This window comes from Chiloscyllium punctatum, chromosome 11 (genome assembly GCF_047496795.1).
Source record: "Chiloscyllium punctatum isolate Juve2018m chromosome 11, sChiPun1.3, whole genome shotgun sequence".
NCBI classification, from domain to species: Eukaryota; Metazoa; Chordata; class Chondrichthyes; order Orectolobiformes; family Hemiscylliidae; genus Chiloscyllium; species Chiloscyllium punctatum.
Genome location: NC_092749.1, coordinates 96231835 through 96253705, shown reverse-complemented (window position 1 = coordinate 96253705; position 21871 = coordinate 96231835). Strand labels below are relative to the sequence as shown.

Sequence of the window (21871 nt, the reverse complement as noted above, 5' to 3'; positions counted from 1 at the left end):
TGTTTGACACTCCTGTTTTTAACTGTCAGCCAGGGTTCCCTGATTGAGGCTGTTAATCTGGTCCTATCAGGAACTCATATTCTATGAGGTCCACCAGGCTGACCTCATTACAATCACAATATCCCTCCACCTGAGTTCAAGGACTTAGGCAGATTCTTTTTTTTGTAGCTCCTCCTGGGGCATTTTAGCCCTGGGTCAGGTTTCTCTAACTCTGCCTCAGATTGTGTAATGTTCAATGCTTGATGGTGATGGAAAACCTTGTAAATGGGGGTCTGTTCAGTTATCCGACCTTCCTCGTGCCTCAAATGTATGTAAATGTATGTGTAAGAGAGGTCTTTGGTATTTGTGGATAGTGTCAAACTCTAATGTTTGTTTGTTTCCTTCATATGCAACTGTACAGAACAGCTCTGTGTTCGTGACAATGTATATACAAAGATATTTTTTATGAATGAAATATATGTTTGAAATAAAAAAGGAGCTGAAAAGCAGATGTCCAACTATAGCCAAGACCAATCAGAAACCAAAAAGGCATTTCTAATCTTAAAAGTCACAAAAAAGAATGCAGTGAGATCCCAAGCTTAAGATCCATGGGCGGCACTGTGGTTCAGTGGTTAGCACTGCTGCCTCACAGCGCCAGAGACCCAGGTTCAATTCCCGCTTCAGGCAACTGCTGTGTGGAGCTTGCACATTCTCCCCGTGTCTGCGTGGGTTTCCTCCGGGTGCTCCAGTTTCCTCCCACAGTCCAAAAAACAATGTGCAGGTTAGATGAAGTGGCCATGCTAAATTGCCTGTAGTGTTAGGTGAAGGGGTAAATATAGGGGAATGGGTCCGGGTGGGTTGCTCTTCGGAGGGTCAGTGTGAACTTGTTGGGCCGAAGGGTCTGTTTCCACACTGTAAGTAAGTAATCTAATTCAAAATTATGTAATTTGACGGAGTGTTGGAGCAAAATTGCTTGTGGGAGGCTCTGCAATACCTGGAATGACTGGAATACTGAGGAGAAATTAAAGAGAATTTCAGAGAGCCGAGGCATGGCTTACTTTGTTTTAAAAAGAGAATAACCCTCAACATCCAGTTAACTATGGCAGAACTCTTGGGCCAAAGTAAAATACAGTGGCTCTTAAAATCAAAGGTCCTTGAAAATGGAGTTGCAGGTAGATAGGATAGTGAAGAAGGCATTTGGTACACTTTCCTTTATCTGTCAGAGTACTGAAGGTCATGTTGCGGTTGTACAGGATATTGGTTAGGCCACTGTTGGAATATTGCGTGCAATTCTGGTCTCCTTCCTATCGGAAAGATGTTGTGAAACTTGAAAGGGTTCAGAAAAGATTTACAAGGACTTTGCCAGGGTTGGAGAATTTGAGCAATAGGGAGAGGCTGAACAGGCTGGGGCTGTTTTCCCTGGAGCGTCGGAGGCTGAGGAGTGACCTTGTGGAGGTTTACAAAATTATGAGGGGCATGGATAGGATAAATAGACAAAATCTTTTCCCTGTGTGGGGGAATCCAGAACTAGAGGGCATAGGTTTAGGGTGAGAGGGGAAAGTTATAAAAGAGATCTAAGGGGCAACTTTTTTATGCAGAGGGTGGTACGGGTATGGAATGAGCTGCCAGAGGAAGTGGTGGAGGCTGGTACAATTGCAACATTTAAGAGGCATTTGGATGGGTATATGAATAGGAAGAGTTTGGAGGGATATGGGCCAGGTGCTGGCAGGTGGGACTAGATTGGGTTGGTGTATCTGGTCGGCATGGACAGGTTGGACCGAAGGGTCTGTTTCCATGCTGTACATCTCTGTGACTCTAATTACAAAGTATAGTCTTAACAGTGCTTGGTTTAATTTATTTTTGATTGTACAGTTTTTTTTTACTTAAAACATGACTTTTTATGGCATAGTTCTTTCAGTTAATAACTGTGCATTATATTTACGTTGAAGTGTCAATGATCTCTATGGAGATCATAACACTCCCATATCTGTAAGTGAGCACCATCATCATAAGGACTGCTGCAGTTCACCCACTACAAACAACTCAGGCCAGGCAGGATAGGTAGTAAACCTGGCAAACCAGTGCTGTCCATATCCCAAGAATTAATGACAAAATAAATAAGCAAAAAAATGTTGGGATATGAGTACTATGCTCTTATTGTCAACTGTTCTTTAAATATTAGAGGGCATAGGTTTAAGGTAAGGGGAGGAAGTTTAAAGGTGATGCACAAGGCAATCTTTTTACACAGAAGGTGGTAAGTGCCCAAAATGCACTGCCCAGGGAGCTGGTAGGAGTAAATGCAGTAGCAGTATTTAAAAGGCATTTAGACAGACACGTTAACAGGCAGGGAATAGAATGATATGGACCATGTGAAGACAGAATGGCATCATGGTCACTATGAAAATAGTGGGCTGAAGGGCCTGTTCCTGCGCTGTACTGTTCTAAGTTTTATATTACAGGCCGAAGTGATATATTTTAGTCAGGAGAATGAGGAAAACAACACAAAATGGAAATTTCAAGGGAGTGTATAAACAGAGAAATATTGGAATATATTTGGAAAGACAATTGAAAATAGCAGGGCAATTTGAAACTATGGCTAGTAAAGCATCCAGGATGCTGGATTTTATAAATAACAAAGGAAGTTATGGTGAAATAAAACCAAAGTATAGCGGATGCTGGAAATCTGAGGTAAAAATAGAGATTACAGGAGAAACTTGTGAGGTCCTTCTGGACCAATGGAGACGGAAACATTAACATTTTGAGACCAATGGACTCTTCTTTAGAGCTGAAGGGGGCTGCTGGGTGAGTCCTTAACAAACAGAGGTTTGGTTTCAACTGGAGTGTTATACAAAATTTTTGCCATTGCAGTTAAGGAAAGATGCAAACGAATTGGAGAGGATACAGGCATGGTTTATAAAAGTGATTCCAGGAATGAGGAACTTCAGTTTACTTTTATTCATCATGAGACGTGGTGGTCACTGGCTGAAGCAGCACTTATTGCTCATCCCTAATAGTCCTTATGAATAATTTGGAGGTGCCAGTGTTGAACTGGGGTATACAAAGTTAAAAATCACACAACACCAGGTTTATAAACCTGTTGGACTATAACCTGGTGTTGTGTGATTTTTAATCTTATCCTTCTGAAGGTAGTGATGAACCTTTACTTAAACTGCTACAGACCAATTATATACTCAGTGGTGTTGGGAAGGGGGTCACAAGTTTTCACCTAGCATGAAGTAACAGTGACACAGTCCCAACGCACAATGGAGAACAGCTTGGTGCTCCCATGTATCTGCTACCTTTGTCCTTCCAGATGATGGAGGTCATGGGTTTGGAAGGTGCTGCCTAAGGAGCCTTGGTGATTTCCTGTTGTTCACCCTGTAGATCATATACTTTGCTGCTACTGTGTATATGTGGTGGAAGGAATGAATGTTTAAGGTGGTGGATCTGGTCTGTTTTTTCCTGGATGATGTTGAGCATCAAGTTACTGCCATAAACTGCTGGAACAGGACTGATTTCCCAATTGCAGTTAAATATTGAGAGCAGTTTTGATAGAGTTGTTCAAAATCATGAAGGTGTAGATCGTGTAGATAGGGAGAAAGTGTTCCCATTGGGGAATGGTTGTGAACGAGAGAACACAAATATAAGATAATTTGCAAAAAAATACCCAGAACAACATAAAGAAAATCCTTTTTATGCAGTTAGGATCTCAAATACATTACACGTGAGCACACTGGAGGCAGATTCAATTGTGGCCCTCTAAAGAGAATTTGAAAGTTAACTGAAGAGAAAAGAAGGAAAAGGCAGTAGTAGCATTAGCTGGAGAGCTCCTACAGTGGACAGACAGAAACAGACACCTTCTGTGCTTTAACCATTCTGTAATTCTAATTATGGGATGAATAACATCAATCAGATGCTTAGGCTTCCAGACTAAGTGGCCAGCTGGAAGGGCTTCTCAAGAACTCCAGCAACCACTGATCTAGAAATGTATTTCCTGAATCCATCGACCCAATATTTCTTTCATTTTTCCTCAGTCATCATCGTAGACACCATGGCTGCCTCCAGCATGTGAAGATATCTCTAAAGTTGGGGCAGGATTTTCTAACACCCAGGCAGCTGAGGTCTGGTATGGCCACTCTTGGTTTTGGTGCTCATCTTTTGATGCCTCTGGAATGCGTGGTGATTTTCACAAAGGATGGTCATGAAGCCAGTAACTCAGTCACCTCCAATTAATTGTTAAGCTTGTTGATGAGGTTATTCAGTGGATGGAGAGAACCGGGGCAATTTTCAAAGCAGCAAATGACAAGAACAAACAGCACTGTGGTGAGCTGTAATGCTGCGATATTAGACTAATGATAGTAAAGTTTCATTTAAAATGAGGTGCTCAAAATTGCTTTTGCTTAAGCAGAGAGGGTCACTGGTGGTCTTTTGCTCTCCTGCTGCAAATTTCCAATTTGCTGTTAATTCCAATTAAATTATATTAAATTTAATTAAATTAAATCCAATTAAGTTCCAATGTTAAACTCAGCAATGGCTAGAATCTGTCTTGCAGCGTTGCATGCTAGAACAAGTACCTGGTCCCCAGACAACAGCCAGCACTGTTAATCAGGTGCCAAGCTTGCTTGTGACAATGTTGGCAGGCCATTCGGCCCACATGGCTATGCTGATGTTTATGCTCTCTACAAACCTTTTCCTCTTTTAACCAATCACACAATCCTTCTGATTCTTTACTACCTCATATTTATTTAGCTTCCCCTTAAACATACCTCTGCTACATGAGAAAAATATTTAATAAGTGTGATTCAGATTTGAAACACAATGAAATGCCAAAGTAAAGGACCTACATGAATCACAGCTGCAGATCCAAAACAAAAAAAAATGGAAACAGAGTAGGCCAACCAGAAATGGAAAAGAAATAAATTGTATTTTTGAGTTTTAACTTTAAAGATCTACCTATTCGGAACTTGATCAAAAGAAATTTGTTAACATTTTAGTTAAAAATAAAGCATGAAACTTTGGAAATAAATTTGGAGATATGGTTAAAAACACTAAATGACTGGAGGACATTGCAATAAAATGTGATTAAAAATACAATCTAAAACTTTGGAAATGATATGTCATGTTACAGTTTTACTTTCGCTTTCCTGAGCTCTTAGGTATTTTACTCATGGAAGTCCCGGGCTTTCTCTCTTGCTCTGCTCGGAGAGCTGCTTCCATTGCTGCAATTTCTCTTTGCTTCGATTCTTCCTCGATAAGTTTATTTCTGTACGACTCTCTGAGTTGGTAGATGTTGTTTCGAGCTTCATCCAAGGCTTCCTGCAGTAAATGAAAACAAGGGATTGTATCAGTATTCATGCTTGCACAAACAACATCAAACTGGATGTTAACATCAAGGAGAGCTGTGGAAAATGTAGGAAGATATTAATAAAACATGGGAAATAAATGTGCAATTGCCAAATTAATTTTAATAAACAGAACAACCTCGGTTATCTGAACATCAATTATCCGAATTTTGGATTATCCGAACAAGATCTCAAGCTCCCGTAAATGCTTCCTTTGTTTATGGTCAGGTCAGTTAGCGAACAATCGGTTGTCCGAACAAAATACTCCCTGCCTGTCTCATTCAGATAATCGAGGTTGTTCTGCAGTTAAAATGTGATGGAGTACATTTTGGTGGGAAAAAAGAAAAGCCATATGCTCTGTGAAAACTAATTGGCTGCGATAGAATGGCAGAGGGATGTGGGGTTTCAGATATAGAAGTCACTCAAAGCAAATTGTGGCTTAATAGGATTAATAACTAGAACTGCAGCATCAAGATTATGTTAGTAGAAATTCAGAAACCTAAACTAATACTCGGGAGACCAATGTTCAATTCCCACTGTGATAACTGGAGGATGTAAATTACATAAATCTGGAATAGAGAGCCAAGTACTAGTAATTGTGATTGTAGAACTAACAGATTAGGGTAAAATCCCAAATGACTCACTATCCATAGTCTCGTTGTTTACCTATCCCCTTTCACATCTCTTTCTCTCTGGGCTTCATCTTCACCTAGCTGTTCACCACTCCCCTTGCCCCAACCTTGGCTTCAGCCAAATACCAAATTGTTCCAGCTGCTAACTGCTCTGACAAAGTGTCACTGGACTCAAAACATTAACTCTGCTTTCTTCTCACAGATGTTGCCAGGCCTGTTGAGTTTCTCCAGCAATTTCTGTTTCAGATCTCCAACATCTGCAGTTCTTTATTCTATTTCAGAGAATATAGTGACACTAGACTACCTTAGAGTATGGAGTTAGTAATAGTCCCAAGATTGGAAGTGTTGGGATAAAATCCTGAAAAAGGCTTGAAGCTACGTCTTCTTAAATTCAGGTGTATAAAAGTTCCAGGAATAAGCTATCAGATGTTCCAGCCTAGAAGTTAAAGTCACAGCTACCTTACTGAAGTGTTAGGGAAAAGAATTCTTGTGTATTACCTGTAAAGAAGTAGCTTTTCAGTACCTGTGCAAAAACATCTTTTTTTGATACTTGTAAGGAGTGCTTTGGGATTAATAAGATTACACTTTAACAGTGCGTTTAAAACTTTTAAAATTTATATTATATTTTTTTTTCTATCTTCATTTCTTTTGCTTTATAAACTTGTTTAATTGTTAAGACAAAATCTACAACATGGTGTGCTTCTGTCTCATTCAGAGACCCCTCATTCAAACCAAAACAAAATGTGATCTATCAAGCCATATTTCAGTCAGGGATCTGAAATGCCGTCAGCTAGGATAACACTGGAACTGGTGATGTGAGATGTTGTGGGACAACCTGGAAGGGCAGATATGGCTTCACCAAAAATGTGGTTCCTTTAACAGTGCAGCCCTTCCTTAGTACTACACTGCTGATGCTAAATTTTGTGTGTAAACAAAGTCTGAAATTTCTTTGGAGCATATACTGCAGGAAATTGGCATTTTCTAGTTTGTAATGGAAGCTTCGCAAGGAGTATTTCTGGCAACAATGACCTTACCTGCAAAGCTTCACACATTTGCAGTTGCTGTGTCTTTAGCTGACGGCGAGCTTGCCTTTCTTTCTCTCGCTGTTCGAGGATCATCTCTCGCCTTTGGCGGAACTTGCGAATTTCTTCTGCCTTACTCTTCCCCTGTTCTTCAAAAATGTGTTCATCCAGGAGAACTGGAACAGGTCGTGTAGTCCTGTTGAGATAGAAACAGGTCAAACTAGCATCTTTCTGAGTAATGATTACTTTAGGTATTATTTATGGGCTGAAAATGTGCTTGTTAGACAAACTGGAGATCAACTGGAGATCCTGATGAAGGTCCTGATGAAAATGTCGACTCTCCTGCTCCTCGGATGCTGCCTGACCGGCTGTGCTTTTCTATCACCACACTTTTTGACTCTGATCTCCAGCATCTGCAGTCCTCAATTTCTCCCTGGAGATCAATTTATCTGCATAGTGTCACTGCCAATTGTGGCCATATTGTCTGCCTCTGGACAATGGGTGCAAGACTGGGTTGCTAACCAAACAAGATTCTGCAAGTAGAAATCAGGCCGGTCTGGACTGAAAGTTGAGGTTCTCATCGGACACCATAAATGTAAAGGATCACCTGATTCAGGTATCTCTCATCTGAATTTCTACCTCAGTATGGAAATAATTCATAGCTGCCTGTACTAATATTTGTATTGAAGGTGCTGTCTAGAACATATAAACTCTTATCACCAATGAAGAATACATATTTGCCCAGAGGTTTAACCATCATTTTTATTCAACTCCTTGGGATTGGAATTTCCCTTCAGGGTCTGAGAAAGAGCCATTCATAATGTAGTGGCTTCTGTACTTAGTTGCTTCTTTGCGACACTCCACTTATGGCCTTGGAGGAGATGAAGACAGTCTGTTCGTTTATCTTCTGATTGTCCATGGGAAGGCCAGAGATAGTGATCCTGTGAAGCCTCTCCTTGCCAATGGCAAACAAGATTTCAGAGCTCTCTTCTCAGGATCACCTATCACTAGGTCTGTTAAATAAAACTGCATAAATAGCTTGAATGTTGTAATTTAATAAAGGTACCATTGGCAACACAACCCACATATCAAAGCAGGTGTTTGACTTAGACTTCTCTTTGGAGGTGTTTGCTTTGTTTTAGAAGTAGCATGCAGTGTGTGATTATTTCTTGTATTGGTTTTGCTTTTCTCTCCTTTTGTTTTTCCCTGTTTAGTTTCTGTTTCTCTTTACTTTTCACTGCTGCCACACCTTTACTGGCCTTAGCCCCTTCAGGAATTTTAGACGAAGCTCCATAGCTGTGTAATTTAATATTGCAGGCTTGCAGTTGCAAGGTTCAGCCATGAGACGATGTTCATTCCAAATAAGAAATAATGACATCACACGAGCATCCTTCTACTTTTGAACTGAATTGGAAAGGAAAAATGGCAGAACCATCTGATCTTTGCTCACAGCTGTGCCTTTTTGCTGCAGAACACTGCTGTTAAGTGTTTATTTTAAGCTGCACTTTCATTTGGAAAGGCTTTGCAGTGATGCTGGGAAGTCTATTAAATTGCCTTATTAAAAAACACAAATAAAACACTTAGACTGAGAAGAACAAAGATAGATATGACGTGAGGTGCCGGTGTTGGACTGGCACGGACAAAATTAAAAATGATATGACACCAGGCTATTGTCCAAGAGATTTTTTTGGAAGTATAAGCTTTTGGACTGTTGTTTGTTTGACAGGTAGCTAATGGGGCAAAATACAGTAGCGCTTCGACATACGAACAACCCTATTCACGAACAAATCAGTTTACGAACAGGATTGTATGTAAAATTTTGCTTCAACATACGTACGAAATTCAAGGTACGAATGAAGGGACAAATGCAAAAAGCCCGTGTGTGGCCACGTGGTTTCATTGTTCTGCTTTGCTATGCCCTTGTTGAACGCAAAAGCTCTCGGGTCCCGCGTGATCTCATTCAGTTCGTCTTTGGAGCATGCGCTGTGAACAGCCGTCCAAGCATTCTTACGCTATCCGAACAATGGGAAAAATTGATTCAGTTTGCGAACTTTTCGGTTAGTGAACCGGGTCCCAGAGTGGATTAAGTTCGTAAGTCGAAGCACTACTGCACATAGGACACAGAATTTATAAGCAAAAGATCAACGTGTCATACAAGTGATGTGATGTATTAAACACACCGAGATGGGTGTTAAGTCTATAATCATTTAGCATGGGGATGCAGGTTTCAATTAATTCATATGTGAATCCCAGAATTTCTTTCAAGTCACAGTGCTGAGATAACTTAAGGTTTTATCAGTACATAAAAAAATGTGACATCTCAGTTCAGACAATGCATTAAACGTGTGAGTTTAGAGTCTGTCTGTATCCCAACCTGGAGTCAGACTGGTTTTATTTCCAAAGTAGGAATTCATAAAATGTCATATTGACTGACTGCCTACAGATTGTGTGCTTTTTGAATAAACACACACATGCTCACAAACACAAATATAAGTCTACGGCATGAATGTGCATTTGCAGATTTGTATTTGCAGATTCATTTTGTTCAGAAACCTTAACTTATCTTGGAGCTGTGACTTGAAAGAAATTCTGGGATTGCCTGCTTCATCAGCTACCTGGCGAAGGAGCAGCACTCTGAAAGCTTGTACTTTCAAATAAACATGCTGGACTACAACCTGGTGTTGTGTCATTTTTAACAGATAGATAGGAACACAACCTTTCAATTTCCCTTCCAAGCCACTCACTATCCTGGTTTGGAAATATTTCACTGTTCCTTTTCTGTTGCTGGTTTAAAATCTTGGAATTCCCACCCTAACAACATTGTGGTTGACTTAAGCACATGGCCTGCAGCGGTTCACAAAAGCAGCTCACCACTACTTTCTCAAGGGCAACTAGGGACAGGGAATAATTGCTGGTTAGCCAACAGCATCCAAATTTGAAAGAACTTAGATTTTCTCTGTCTTCTGGCTTGGCAATAACCTAGGTACAGATCTGTACTCACAGCAGCTGGTTATATTGATCAAATAGAGTCATAGGGCTGTACAGCATGGAAACAGACCGTTTGGTCCAACTCATCCATGCTGACCAGATGTCCGAAATAAATCTCGTCTCATTTGCCAGCAAATGGCCCATATGCCTCTAAACTCTTCCTATTCATATACCCATCCAGTGTCTTTTATATGTTATACTTGTACCAGCCTCCACCACTTCCTCTGGCAGCTAATTCCATACACGCACCACCCTCTGCGTAAAACATTGCCCCTTGGGTCCCTTTTAAATCTTTCCCCTCTTACCTTAAACCTATGCCCTCTAGTTTTCGACTCCTCCACCCCAGGAAAAAAAGACTTTGTCTATTCACCCACTCCGTCCTTCTCATGATTTTATAAATCTATCTAAGGTCCCCCCTCAGCCTCCTACGCTTCAGGGAAAACAGCCCCAGCCGATCTCTATAGTTCAAACCCTCCAACCCTGGCAACATCGTTATAAATCTTTTTTGAACCTTTTAAGTTTTACAATATCCTTCCTATCGCAAAATGCTGCCGATTGTCCAAATTCTTCTGTGTCTAGGGCCTTTGTCTGGTTGACCTTCAATTCAGTTTTCAAGTATCTGTCACCCAGTTTATAGACAGTCACCACTATAAACCAGGTTTGTATTTTACCTCCAGCAGGGTATCTTTACCCAATCCCTTGTAACATAAGAAACCAGGATGTAGGTAACAAAGTTTTGAAATATCCAACTGATTACAGTTCACTAATATATAGAAATATTGCATTCATAGCACATCCATGTCTAGGTTAATATTAATTTAATTGGTTATAAATATTGGTTATAAAAGCGTCCATCATGCTTCAAGTGAATAGATAAAGGGGAAACAATGGATCTGATATATTTGGATATTCATAAGGAGTTTGGGAAGGCACTGCACATTATGTTACTTTAATAAGGTAAGAGCCCAAGGTGTTGGAGCCAGTATATTAACATGGACAGAGAATTGGCTAATGAATAGAAGACAGAGAGTTTGGATAAGGAGTCACTTTAAGGATGGCAATTATAACTAATGGAGGGCCACAAAGATCAGTGCTGGAGCCACAATTATTTATAACAGAGTCATAGAGTAATAGAGATGTACAGCATGGAAACAGACCCTTCGGTCCAACCCATCTATGCCAACCAGATATTCCAACCCAATCTAGTCCCACCTGCCAGCACCCGGCCCATATCCCTCCAAACCCTTCCTATTCATATACCCATCCAAATGCCTCTTAAATGTTGCAATTGTACCAGCCTCCACCACTTCCTCTGGCAGCTCATTCCATACACGTACCACCCTCTGCGTGAAAATGTTGTCCCTTAGGTCTCTTTTATATCTTTCCCCTCTCACCCTGAACCTATGCCCTCTAGTTCCCTGACCCCAGGGAAAAGACTTTGTCTATTTATCCTAGCCATGCCCCTCATAATTTTGTAAACCTCTATAAGGTCACCCCTCAGCCTCCGACGCTCTAGGGAAAACAGCCCCAGCCTGTTCAGCCTCTCCCTGTAGCTCAGATCCTCCAACCCTGGCAACATCCTTGTCAATCTTTTCTGAATCCTTTCAAGTTTCACAACATCTTTCTGATAGGAAGGAGACCAGAACTGCACGCAGTATTCCAACAGTGGCCTAACAATGTTCTGTACAGCCGCAACATGACCTCCCAACTCCTGTACTCAATACTCTGACCAATAAAGGAAAGCATACCAAATGCTGCCTTCACTATCCTATCTACCTGTGACTCCACTTTCAAGGAGCTATGAACCTGCACTCCAAGGTCTCTTTGTTCAGTAACACTCCCTAGGACCTTACCATTAAGTATATAAGTCCTGCTAAGATTTGCTTCCCCAAAATGCAGCACTGCACATTTATCTGAATTAATCTCCATCTGACACTTCTCGACCCATTGGCCCATCTGGTCCAGATCCTGTTGTAATCTGAGGTAATCCTTTTCGCTGTCCACTACATCTCCAATTTTGGTGTCATCTGCAAACTAACTAACTGCAAGTTTACTAACTTTACTAACTTCTCTTATGCTCGCATCAAAATCATTTATGTAAATGACAAAAAGTAGAGATCCTTGTGGCACTCCACTGGTCACAGGCCTCCAGTCTGAAAAACAACCCTCCACCACCACCCTCTGTCTTCTACCTTTGAGCCAGTTCTGTATCCAAATGGCTAGTTCTCCCTGTATTCCATGAGATCTAACCTTGCTAATCAGTCTCCCATGGGGAACCTTGTCGAACGCCTTACTGAAGTCCATATAGATCACATCTACTGCTCTGCCCTCATCAATCTTCTTTGTTACTTCTTCAAAAAACTCAATCAAGTTTGTACAAACTTATAATGTTTATAAATGACTTGGATGAGGGAAGTGAATATGCTACAGCCAAGTTTGCAGATGACACAAAACAGGTGGGGAAATAAGTGGTGAGGATGATACAAAGTGGGACATAAGCAGGTTAAACAGTGGGAAAAGAAACTTGGCAGATGGAATACACTGGAAACAGTGAAGTTATGCACTTTGGCAAGAAGAACAGAGAAGCTGAATATTACTTAAATGGGGAAAGTCTGAAGAAATCTACAGAAGAGGGTTTCATTTAAACATATAAGATCCTCAGGGGACTTGTAAAAGGTGCCTGTGAAAAGGCCTTTTCTTTTTGTGGGAGAGTTGGGAACCAGAGGACATTATCACAGAATAAGGGATTGCACATTTCAGGCAGGGATAAAGAGGAATTTCCTTTCTCTGACAGGATAGTAAATCTGTGATTTTTGTTTCCTGGAGAAGACTGTTGGGTCTGGGCCATTAAGTATATTAAAGGCTGAGATAGATGTTAAATCAATAAAGGAACCTGGGCATATGGGGAAAAAGCAGGGAAGTGGAGTTAGGAATTGTCAGATCAGCCACAATCTCATTGAATGGCAGAGCACACTTATTGAGCTCTGTGGCCTACTTTTGTTCATACATCTTACTGCCTTAAGTGACCCAAGTTAAGATGGTGTCTAAACCATTTATATCCTCAGGGGACATGTCATGATTCAGTGCATATATAAGCATGTTGACTGTAAGACATAACACAACATTGTCCTGTAAGTCAAAGGTACAGACATAGGAAAGTTCAACAGCAACGCATTTTGCAAAATTGCAAACAAGCATTTGAGAAAATGCCCTTTGCATTTTGTATGGGATTTATTGACTGGAATGAGCCATATGAATGGGTATGGTCTTTGGTGGTGGTATCCCTTTCCATTTCTGTTAAGGATAAAATTGGGACCCAGAAGCACCAAACTGTGTGGTATCTGGAAAAGTCAGAAACTTGGTCTCAGCAGGAGGCAAGAACTGAGAACAAAAAGTTCTATCCATTCTGTATAGGAGATGGAGAAGAATAAAACAAAAATTGGTATTACCAGGGAACTTATCACAACATTAGAAAGAAAGAATGTCACTGAAAACAATCTGAGCCTGGCTTGAACTGAGAACCAATGAATGACCTGCAATAATATTGAGCATCTATGATTGTGAAAGAAAGAAATTTCACTTCCACTCACTCCTTGGTTGGGAATTGATATCCTTACATGCCTGCAGGCACATAATTTCTAAATAGGGAAGGAATTCAGAAGTCTGAAGAGACTTGGGAGTTCTAGTCCAGGATTCTCTCAAGGTAAACTTGCAGATTAAGTCAGTAGTTGGGAAAACAAATGCAATGAGAGCATTTATTTTGAGAGGACTTGAATATAAAAGCAGGGATGTACTTCTGGGGCTCTATAAGGCTTTGGTTAGACCACATTTGGAGTATTGTGCACAGTTTTGGGCCCCATATCTCAGGAAGGATGTACTGACCTTGGAGTGTGTTCAGAGGAGGTTCACGAGAATGGACCCAGGATTGAAAAGTTTAACATATGAAGAACGTTTGAGGACTCTGGGTCTATACTGGATGGAGTTTAGAAGGATGAGGAGGGATCAAACTGAAACCTACAGTATACTGAATGGCCTGAACACAAGTGGATGTTGGGAAGATGTTTCCATTGGCAGGAGAGACGAGGACCTGAGGGCACAGCCTTGGAATAAAAGGAAGTCCTTTTAAAATGGAGATAAGGAGAAACTTCTTCAGCCAGAGAGTGGTGAACCTATGAGATTCATTGCCACAGAAGGCTGGGGAGGCCAGGTCATTGAGTATATTTAAGATTCAGATGGGTAGGTTCTTTATTATCAAGGGGATCAAGGGTTACAGGGAGAAAGCAGGAAAATGGAGTCGAGAAACTTATCAATTGTGATTGATAGGTGGAGCAGACTTGATTAGCTGAATGGCCTAATTTCTGCTCCTATGCCTTATGGTCTGATAGGTTTTTTCCACAATGACAGAAAAAAAATGGTGTATTCCGCTTTACTTCAACTTCGGCAAAATCTTAACCTTTACCCTTCAGTCAGATTAGCTGGGTGTGGCCCAAGTCTTTGTCATGGGAGTAATGTGACATGTGCATGACTATGTCCCCTGGATTTGCGATGAGAATCTATGTTCTCAGCACTAGGTTGAGGGCGATTCCCCTCAGTGCACTTTCCCTGGTGAAAGAAACACTTGGATCTTTCAGTGTATGTCATTCACCAGTACAGGTGCACAATCCTTAATCCGAAATGCTCAGAACCAGCTAGTTTTCTGGAATTCAGAATTTTTCGAATCTTACCGGAGGAGCAGACTCACTCAGTAAAATGGGCCTTGATAGAGAATTGAGGCCTGCCAGTGTTAGGCCACGCCAGCACACATCACAGCTGAGTGACACGCATCGAGTGGGTGTTGACTTGGATTAACTGTTTGCACACCAAACAACCTTCTTAATGAGAAAAAAAACTTCACAAAAAAAACTCAGACTTCGGAGCTTTTCGGATTTTGGACAAAGGATTGTCTACCTGTACTAGTGGAGGTAAAAGGAAATCAGTTGCATTGAACATTGTGTAAAATGGACTGAAAATTCATTAACTTCTCTTTTGCTACTGTCCAAGATCAACTGCATTGGTCCACTAGCGAAGTCATCAGTAATATTTTGGTATAGTATAATTACAGGACATTGGGTATTTTTGCTGACATCTAGAGTCACCTCAAATTGACTGGCTACACAGCCTCACATAAATACCTTACATAACGTGTCCACTTCTCCTCGACAACTGAGCGATCTTGTAAAGGTTTGTCAACATCTGTGGATTGACTTTCTTCTAAAACCGGAGACTGATCTGAATAGAGAACAAGACAAGTTTAACAATTTACTTTTGAAAACTGAAACCCCCTTTTGAGCCATGAAGATGCAAACAATATCTGAAATGCTCTCCATTATTTTAGTTGATATATATCCAGCAACTATGATCAGAACAGACAGGTTAATGTTTTGAGGTTAATGTTCACTTTAAACAAATATGCTGAACATTTGCAAATGAACATTCCTCCACCAGTATCCTGATTGTAGCAACTTTATTCATGAATCATAAAACATCTGCTTTATTCCCGCTGAATTTACCACAATTAATAAAATTATGTACATATCTAACAAAATATTGCAGGATTCATCCTCTAGACACAAACAACAAATGCCATAAAAATGTGAAAAAGTAGAACTCACAGAAATATTTGCTCCATTAATGTTAAAAACAGAATGTAGAACAAAAATTGTAATGTGACATTCTGTAATTGCAATATCAAGTCTTTCAAATCAGTTACTCTTACAAAAACCATTAGCTCTGTGGCAATCAATTACTGTAAGGGAACTTAGCCTTTTAAATAGCATGGGACATGATCTGTGCCAAAATTTAGTCATGATACTTTATGATGCCAGATTCATGCAGAAACTTGTTATACTGTGGGCTATTGGAGTGGAACTGAGAGGATTTTTAAAAGGTGATGCCATTGTGAATAGTCTTGGTTCAGGTACTGATGCTTGTAGAGGAACACACATACCCAAGAACTAATCATGTTTAAAGCCATGCAGGTTAGGTGGATTGGCCATGCTAAGATACCCATAGTGTCTAGGCATATGCGGGTCAGGTGGATCAGCCATGGGGAATGCAGGGTTACAAGGATATGGTAGGAGGGTGGGTCTGAGTGAGATATTACTTGGAAGGTTGATGTGGACTTGATGGGCTGAATGGCCTGCTTCCACACTGTAAGGATTCCATGATATTATGATACTCACTTTCTATTTTTAGTGGAAATTATTTTTATTGTTCTTTTATGGCTTTATTTACTGTAAACCAGGATTTGGACTCACACAGTTCCCATGCCCTTGCCCGACCCAAATCTCCTCTCCCTTCAATGTTTCATCAATGCCATAGGAGTTCAATTAACATGTCACAATGAGTAATGGAAGCTGAAACTTGTTTCACAGAAAACTGCTACACACATGGGTTTTTTGATAACATTGAGGTGTTTTCTTATTTTATTTCATTAGGTCACTGAACCCTGAGATGTATTTTACAATGGCCTTTTACCTACATTCTTGTTCTTCACAAATCACATTAATGTGGAACTTTTTTTTAATCTGTTTTCATGCGACTGAGTAGTTTCTAGCTTTGGGCTGGTACAAAAAATAAAAAGATGACTGAAATGTTGGCATTTATACTAAGGTGATGGAATGTAAATGAGTGGATTTACAATTTTCTAAAGCAGTGGTTGGACCTCATTTAGAGTACGGGTCATTCTGTTATGATGTGCATTTTGTCAACATGAATTTGTTATAACATGATTGATGAATTGTGGATACTGTTTCTAAAGTGCGAAGTTTTAAAGCACGTACTGGTTATAACGTGATTCTGGCCCAATTAGTTTAGATAATGCTATTACACGATTTTCTTTTAACACAGGATTGCATGAAAATTGAACTATTGCATTAGAGCAGAACTGACTGTATTGCATTCAGTTTTAGGTGGTGTAGCTTTGGAATGATATATTAGCCTTGGTAGGGGTACATCAAAGGTTCACCAAAATGGAATAAAGAGTTAAGTTACAAGAACAGGTGCATGGATTGCATTCTTAGGTATCAGTAATTTTGATGGTAAAAGGTAGTTAAATGAGTCAAGGAATTGATAGATTTCTTCTGGTAGAGGAGTATAGAATGAACATAATAAAATTTGAACTAGAGTCATGTAAATTATGTGACTTACATATATTTTAATATTGTTTATTTTAGAGTTGAGAATTGAGTTAATTGCATTTGTGTTTTGGTCTGTGTATCTGAAGGAGTTTAATGATTAATTTGTAAGCATTTCTGCAGCCATTTAATTTCTTTTAAAAATAGTCAGGCAGAGATAGTAATTGTAAGGCTTATTGGAATTTGTTTATGTTGGGTAAGTATTAATGACAAAAAAGGTAAATAGTTGTGCATTAAGTTCAATGAAGAGGCTACCAGAATCTCAGAAAGTGAAGCATTTGTTAAGTCAAGCCCTGTGTGTGATCAAGAAGGGAATTCTCACAGGAGTGTGAGCACCATTAAGGAACACGTTTGGGATAAATGGAATTATATTTTACCATGCGTTTTGAAATATTTAAACTTGAGTTATATGTAAATAGTTTGGTCAATATTATTTTATGTAAAAAACTTTTGTTTTATTGTTAAAACTTACTGACAGCATTGTGTGCTTCTATTTCAGTGAATGAGTGCCTTGCTAAAACCAAAATATGATCTATCAAACCAGATTTCAGTCTGGTATCTGACTTGTTCAATAATAAAGTCAGGCAAGATAAAAATGTAGGCTATTGAGGGGTGATATCAGGAAGCACTTAGCATAGAAACTGTAGTGGAAATATAGCAACATCTCCTCCAAAGGCTACTCAGATTTATTCAACTGAAAGATCAAAAACAAATTATAGAACTCTATTAGATTAGGGTATGAAGACTCACAAAACCAAGGAGGCAAATGGAAGTAAGGTACATTTTGCTATAATTTAAATTAATGCAAGAGGAATCTTGAGAGGCTCAATGAGTTACTCTTGTTCCTAATCACGTGATCTCAGTAGTACCTGCAGATTGCATCTCCTGTGTTGTTGCATCATTGGTATCGCTTTCAGAAGGAACCTCACTGATATTTTCGCCTTCTTTCCCAGCAGTACTTAGCAATGTATTATCTATTGTTTTGTAATTCATGATATGCAGTCGGAGTTGTAAGGCCTGGGGGACAATGGGAACAAAAACATTTTGGTACAGACTGTCTGAAGCTGCATTTCCATCTGTTCATTTTGGAGGAGCATGTACAAATGAAGACACGGGTATTAAATGTACACTTAAAAGGGAAAAAACAGTGGGATTTGTAGAAAATGTGAGGAACATGATTAACTAGATATCTCTTTCAAAGAGAATGGTCTCCTTCTGTCCTATAAGACTCCTGGTGTGGGGGCATTCAGTTAGCTCAGTTGGCTGGATGGTTGGTTTGTGATCCTGAGTGACACCAACAAATTGGGTTCAATTCCTACACTAGCTGAGGTTCCATGAAGGACTCTCCTTCTCAACTTCTCCCCTCACCTGAAGTGTGGTGACCCTCAGGTTAAACCACCAGTAGTCATCCCTCCCTAATGAGGGAGCAGCCCTCTGAGAGGACAGCAACTTCCCCTTTGATTTCACTTCTGGTGGAATCTTGTCAGCCTCTGAGTGAAGTTGGCCATGGCGACAGGTTTAGGAAAACAGGGCATGAAGGTGCTTTATCAAATTTGGGACCAAAAAGTTGCATTTCCAACCAAGTCTTGGATGTTAAGATGAGATTCTTGGCAGTGAGCAGCAAGAGACCTATTAACATAGATTATCATTTATTATCAATCTCATCAGGACTTAATCTCAACCTATTAGTATATAGTCTTCTATTCTTCTGCTGTCTGGATAGGAACTGGATTTTGAGCGTTCTAGACATGAAAGTCAGAACAGGTAACTGGTGCCTCCAGCTTGATATTGAGCCTCCAGGCCTCCATCTATGATACCCAGCATCAACATCCCAGACTAAACTCCATGGACAGCAGTCACCTGCATCTCACATCCATGTATTGACATCTTACTCATACCAGCCTCTCTGCTGCACCATGGTACATTTTGGATCCAGTTAGATTGTGCTGTACTTTGGAATACACTGGGATCTTTCATTGTAATGTTGCTGCAAGAATACTTTGTACTGGAACAGGGAGCATCTCAGGATTGCTTTCTCATTCTTAGCGTGCACTCACTTTGCACCTATATGGAAGTTTGCAACATATGGGGTGGCATGGTGGCTAAGTGGTTAGCACTGTCTGTGTGGAGTTCGCACACTCTCCCTGTGTCCGCGTGGGTTTCCTCCAGGAGCTCTGGTTTCCTCCCACCGTCCAAAGATGTGCAGGTCAGGTGAATTAGCCATGCTAAATTGCCCATAGTGTTAGATGCATTAGTCAAGGGTAAATATAGGGTAGGGGAATGAGGCTGGGTGGGTTACTCTTCAGATGATCGGTGTGGACTTGTTGGGCCAAAGGGCCTGTTTCCACACTGTAGGTAATCTAATCTAATCTCATCTTTGCCTAGCCGTTTTGCATTTCACCCCACTCAGATGGCGTTAAATGCTCAGAGTATTGCTGTTCAAGGAAGACAGAAAGCCAAGCAGCTTTTGGTATTGCAATTTCATTTCTCCAAATCAACACAAAAATAATTTTAAAATGTCCACATAATATCAACAATCCTTATTTGTCATAAATGGCAAACAGAAACCTGCAAATCCAATCCTGCCATTTATAAAACAAACGTTAAAGGAATCAAGGCCTGTAAAAAGGCAACAGTAGTATAAAGTGAAGGTAAACAGAAACAATAAAGGGGAAAAAATGGAAGTGAAGCAAAGTCCTTAAATATATATTAATACAGAAGCACTACACTCTACTTCTATTAAAAAAAGATAAAGATCTGTAAAGCAAAATGGAAGGCAAATGCATACAATGGACAGGACATCAATTGGTATCTTTACTGAACTACAACTGTGCAGACAATGTTTGTCATTCTATTTTACATATCAAACAGTACACAATCCTGGTAAATAGCCATTGGCAAAAATGGGCTTCACAGAAGTAAAATATTAGTTTTTCTGTGGATGATCAGAAAGATCTAGAGAAAATCTGGAAAATTCTCAAAGATCATCTCAAGGTAAGAATTAACTTTGAGATTATCAGACTCCAATTCATTCCATATAGCCAGTAATTCTAAGATTCTATTGACCAGTGTTTTTTTTGAAAGGCTACAATAACGGATATGAGAGTGACTTTTCCAAAGAATTGTCAGAGAGATTCATTGAGTTGGTAATCAACATCACACTAGGTAAATCCTTTGGGGAAGATCTGGTCAAGGTAAAGGGCGACATTGCTGACACATTACTTGAGGATTGACATAAGTATAAAGCCAATAAAAACGACGTATTAAGTGCAGCCAATGTTATTGGTACGGTCAACAAATCTGTAGCAGGTTCTGTTGGCTGTATCTACCCAAAAGCCGTCAGCTGTTTTAGATAGTGTAAAATGCATGTGACACCAACGGGCATTTCAGCATGTGTGGAAAATCTGGTTCCAAACTAACACAGGTAACCATTAAGATTGTTTAAACACCACAGAACGTTGTGACCCCATGCTCAGTTCATTGTTCTCACTGTTCCCCTTCACTCATAACATCAATGCGTTTATCTGTATATATGTGTGTGTGTAGAGGAAGTTTTATCAGAGGGTTTGAATTTCAACTATTTGAGTTAATTGTCCACAGTTCATAGTTTACCTGTAGCTCAAATCTCATTATTTGTAATAGTGACTCTTGCTAAGTATAGAAGCCTGGCTGGAAGTGACTCAGCCTGAAATGTCTGTTCCAAAAGTTAAAGGCCACTTACTAAACCAAAGATCTGGATCTCGAAATGAAGGGCATTTCAGAAGCTGCTATTAAAGAAGAGGGTATTGCACAATGGAAGTAATTTACTCTGTATCTTTCATCCTCAAGCACTGGAGGTGATCAGCACTGCACAGAAACACCCTTTCATACAGGAACCAGTGCAGGCAATGCAGGAGCAGCAATTGGAGACAGCATAACCACAGGCCAGGCAACAAGGAGAGGCAGATACAGATGCAGGCTCCAGGGGTATGTGAGTGCTTACATGAATGTACCTGAAAATGTTGGAGAGATAGTTCTTGAACAGATCACAGAACTATGCATCCTGGTGCAGGATTGATGGGGATACAGTGGGTATATGATATGGCATTATAGATTACTGCAGGTCTTAACCTTCTGAAGCTGGTTCAGTTTAGTAGTCTACAGGTAACATCTGAAACATTTCCCAAGCAGTCATATGTTATTGCATAAAGCAGATAACCAATGTGCTATTCAAGAGGGCTGGAGAATTCAGAAGGATCCAGATGGGCAGGAACAGCCAAGCAGAGGACTGAAAACACTAATAAGGCTGAAGAGAGGTTCACTGCCAGTCATAATGGAGAGGCTGCAGAAAAGATGTGCAAGGAGCTGCAGGGTTTCAATTATGAGGAGAGGCTGGATAGGCTGGGACTTTTTCCCACTGCAGCATGGTAGGGCTGACCTGATAAAGGTTTATAAAATCATGAGGGGCATAGATAACATAAATAGCAAAGGTCTTTTCTCTACTGTAGGGGAGTTCAAAACTAAAGAGAATAATTTTAAGGTGAGAGGATAGAGATTTAAAAGGCACTGTCTTTCACACAGAGGGTGGTTCATATGTGGAATGAACTGCCCGAGGAAGTGGTAGTTGCAGGTACAGTTACAACATTTAAAAGACATTTGGACAGATACATGAATATGAAAGGCTTAGAGGGACATGGGCTAAATGCAGGCAAGTGGGATTAGTTTAGTTTGGAAAACATGATCGGCATGGTTGA

At 40.1% G+C, this 21871-nt stretch overlaps 1 protein-coding gene across 1 annotated transcript in view; it reads right to left on the bottom strand.

The window, feature by feature from the left end:
• Positions 1-4905: 4905 nt before the first annotated feature.
• adgb (androglobin) overlaps positions 4906-21871 on the bottom strand; it is a 332059-nt gene continuing 315093 nt past the window's right edge. The window contains exons 36-39 of the mRNA XM_072581648.1: positions 18008-18155; positions 15135-15231; positions 6988-7171; positions 4906-5295 (exon numbers count right to left, since the gene is read on the bottom strand). Of these exons, the coding sequence (XP_072437749.1) occupies positions 5110-5295; positions 6988-7171; positions 15135-15231; positions 18008-18155 (615 nt within the window). The 3' untranslated portion in view covers positions 4906-5109. The remainder of the gene's footprint in view (positions 5296-6987; positions 7172-15134; positions 15232-18007; positions 18156-21871) is intronic.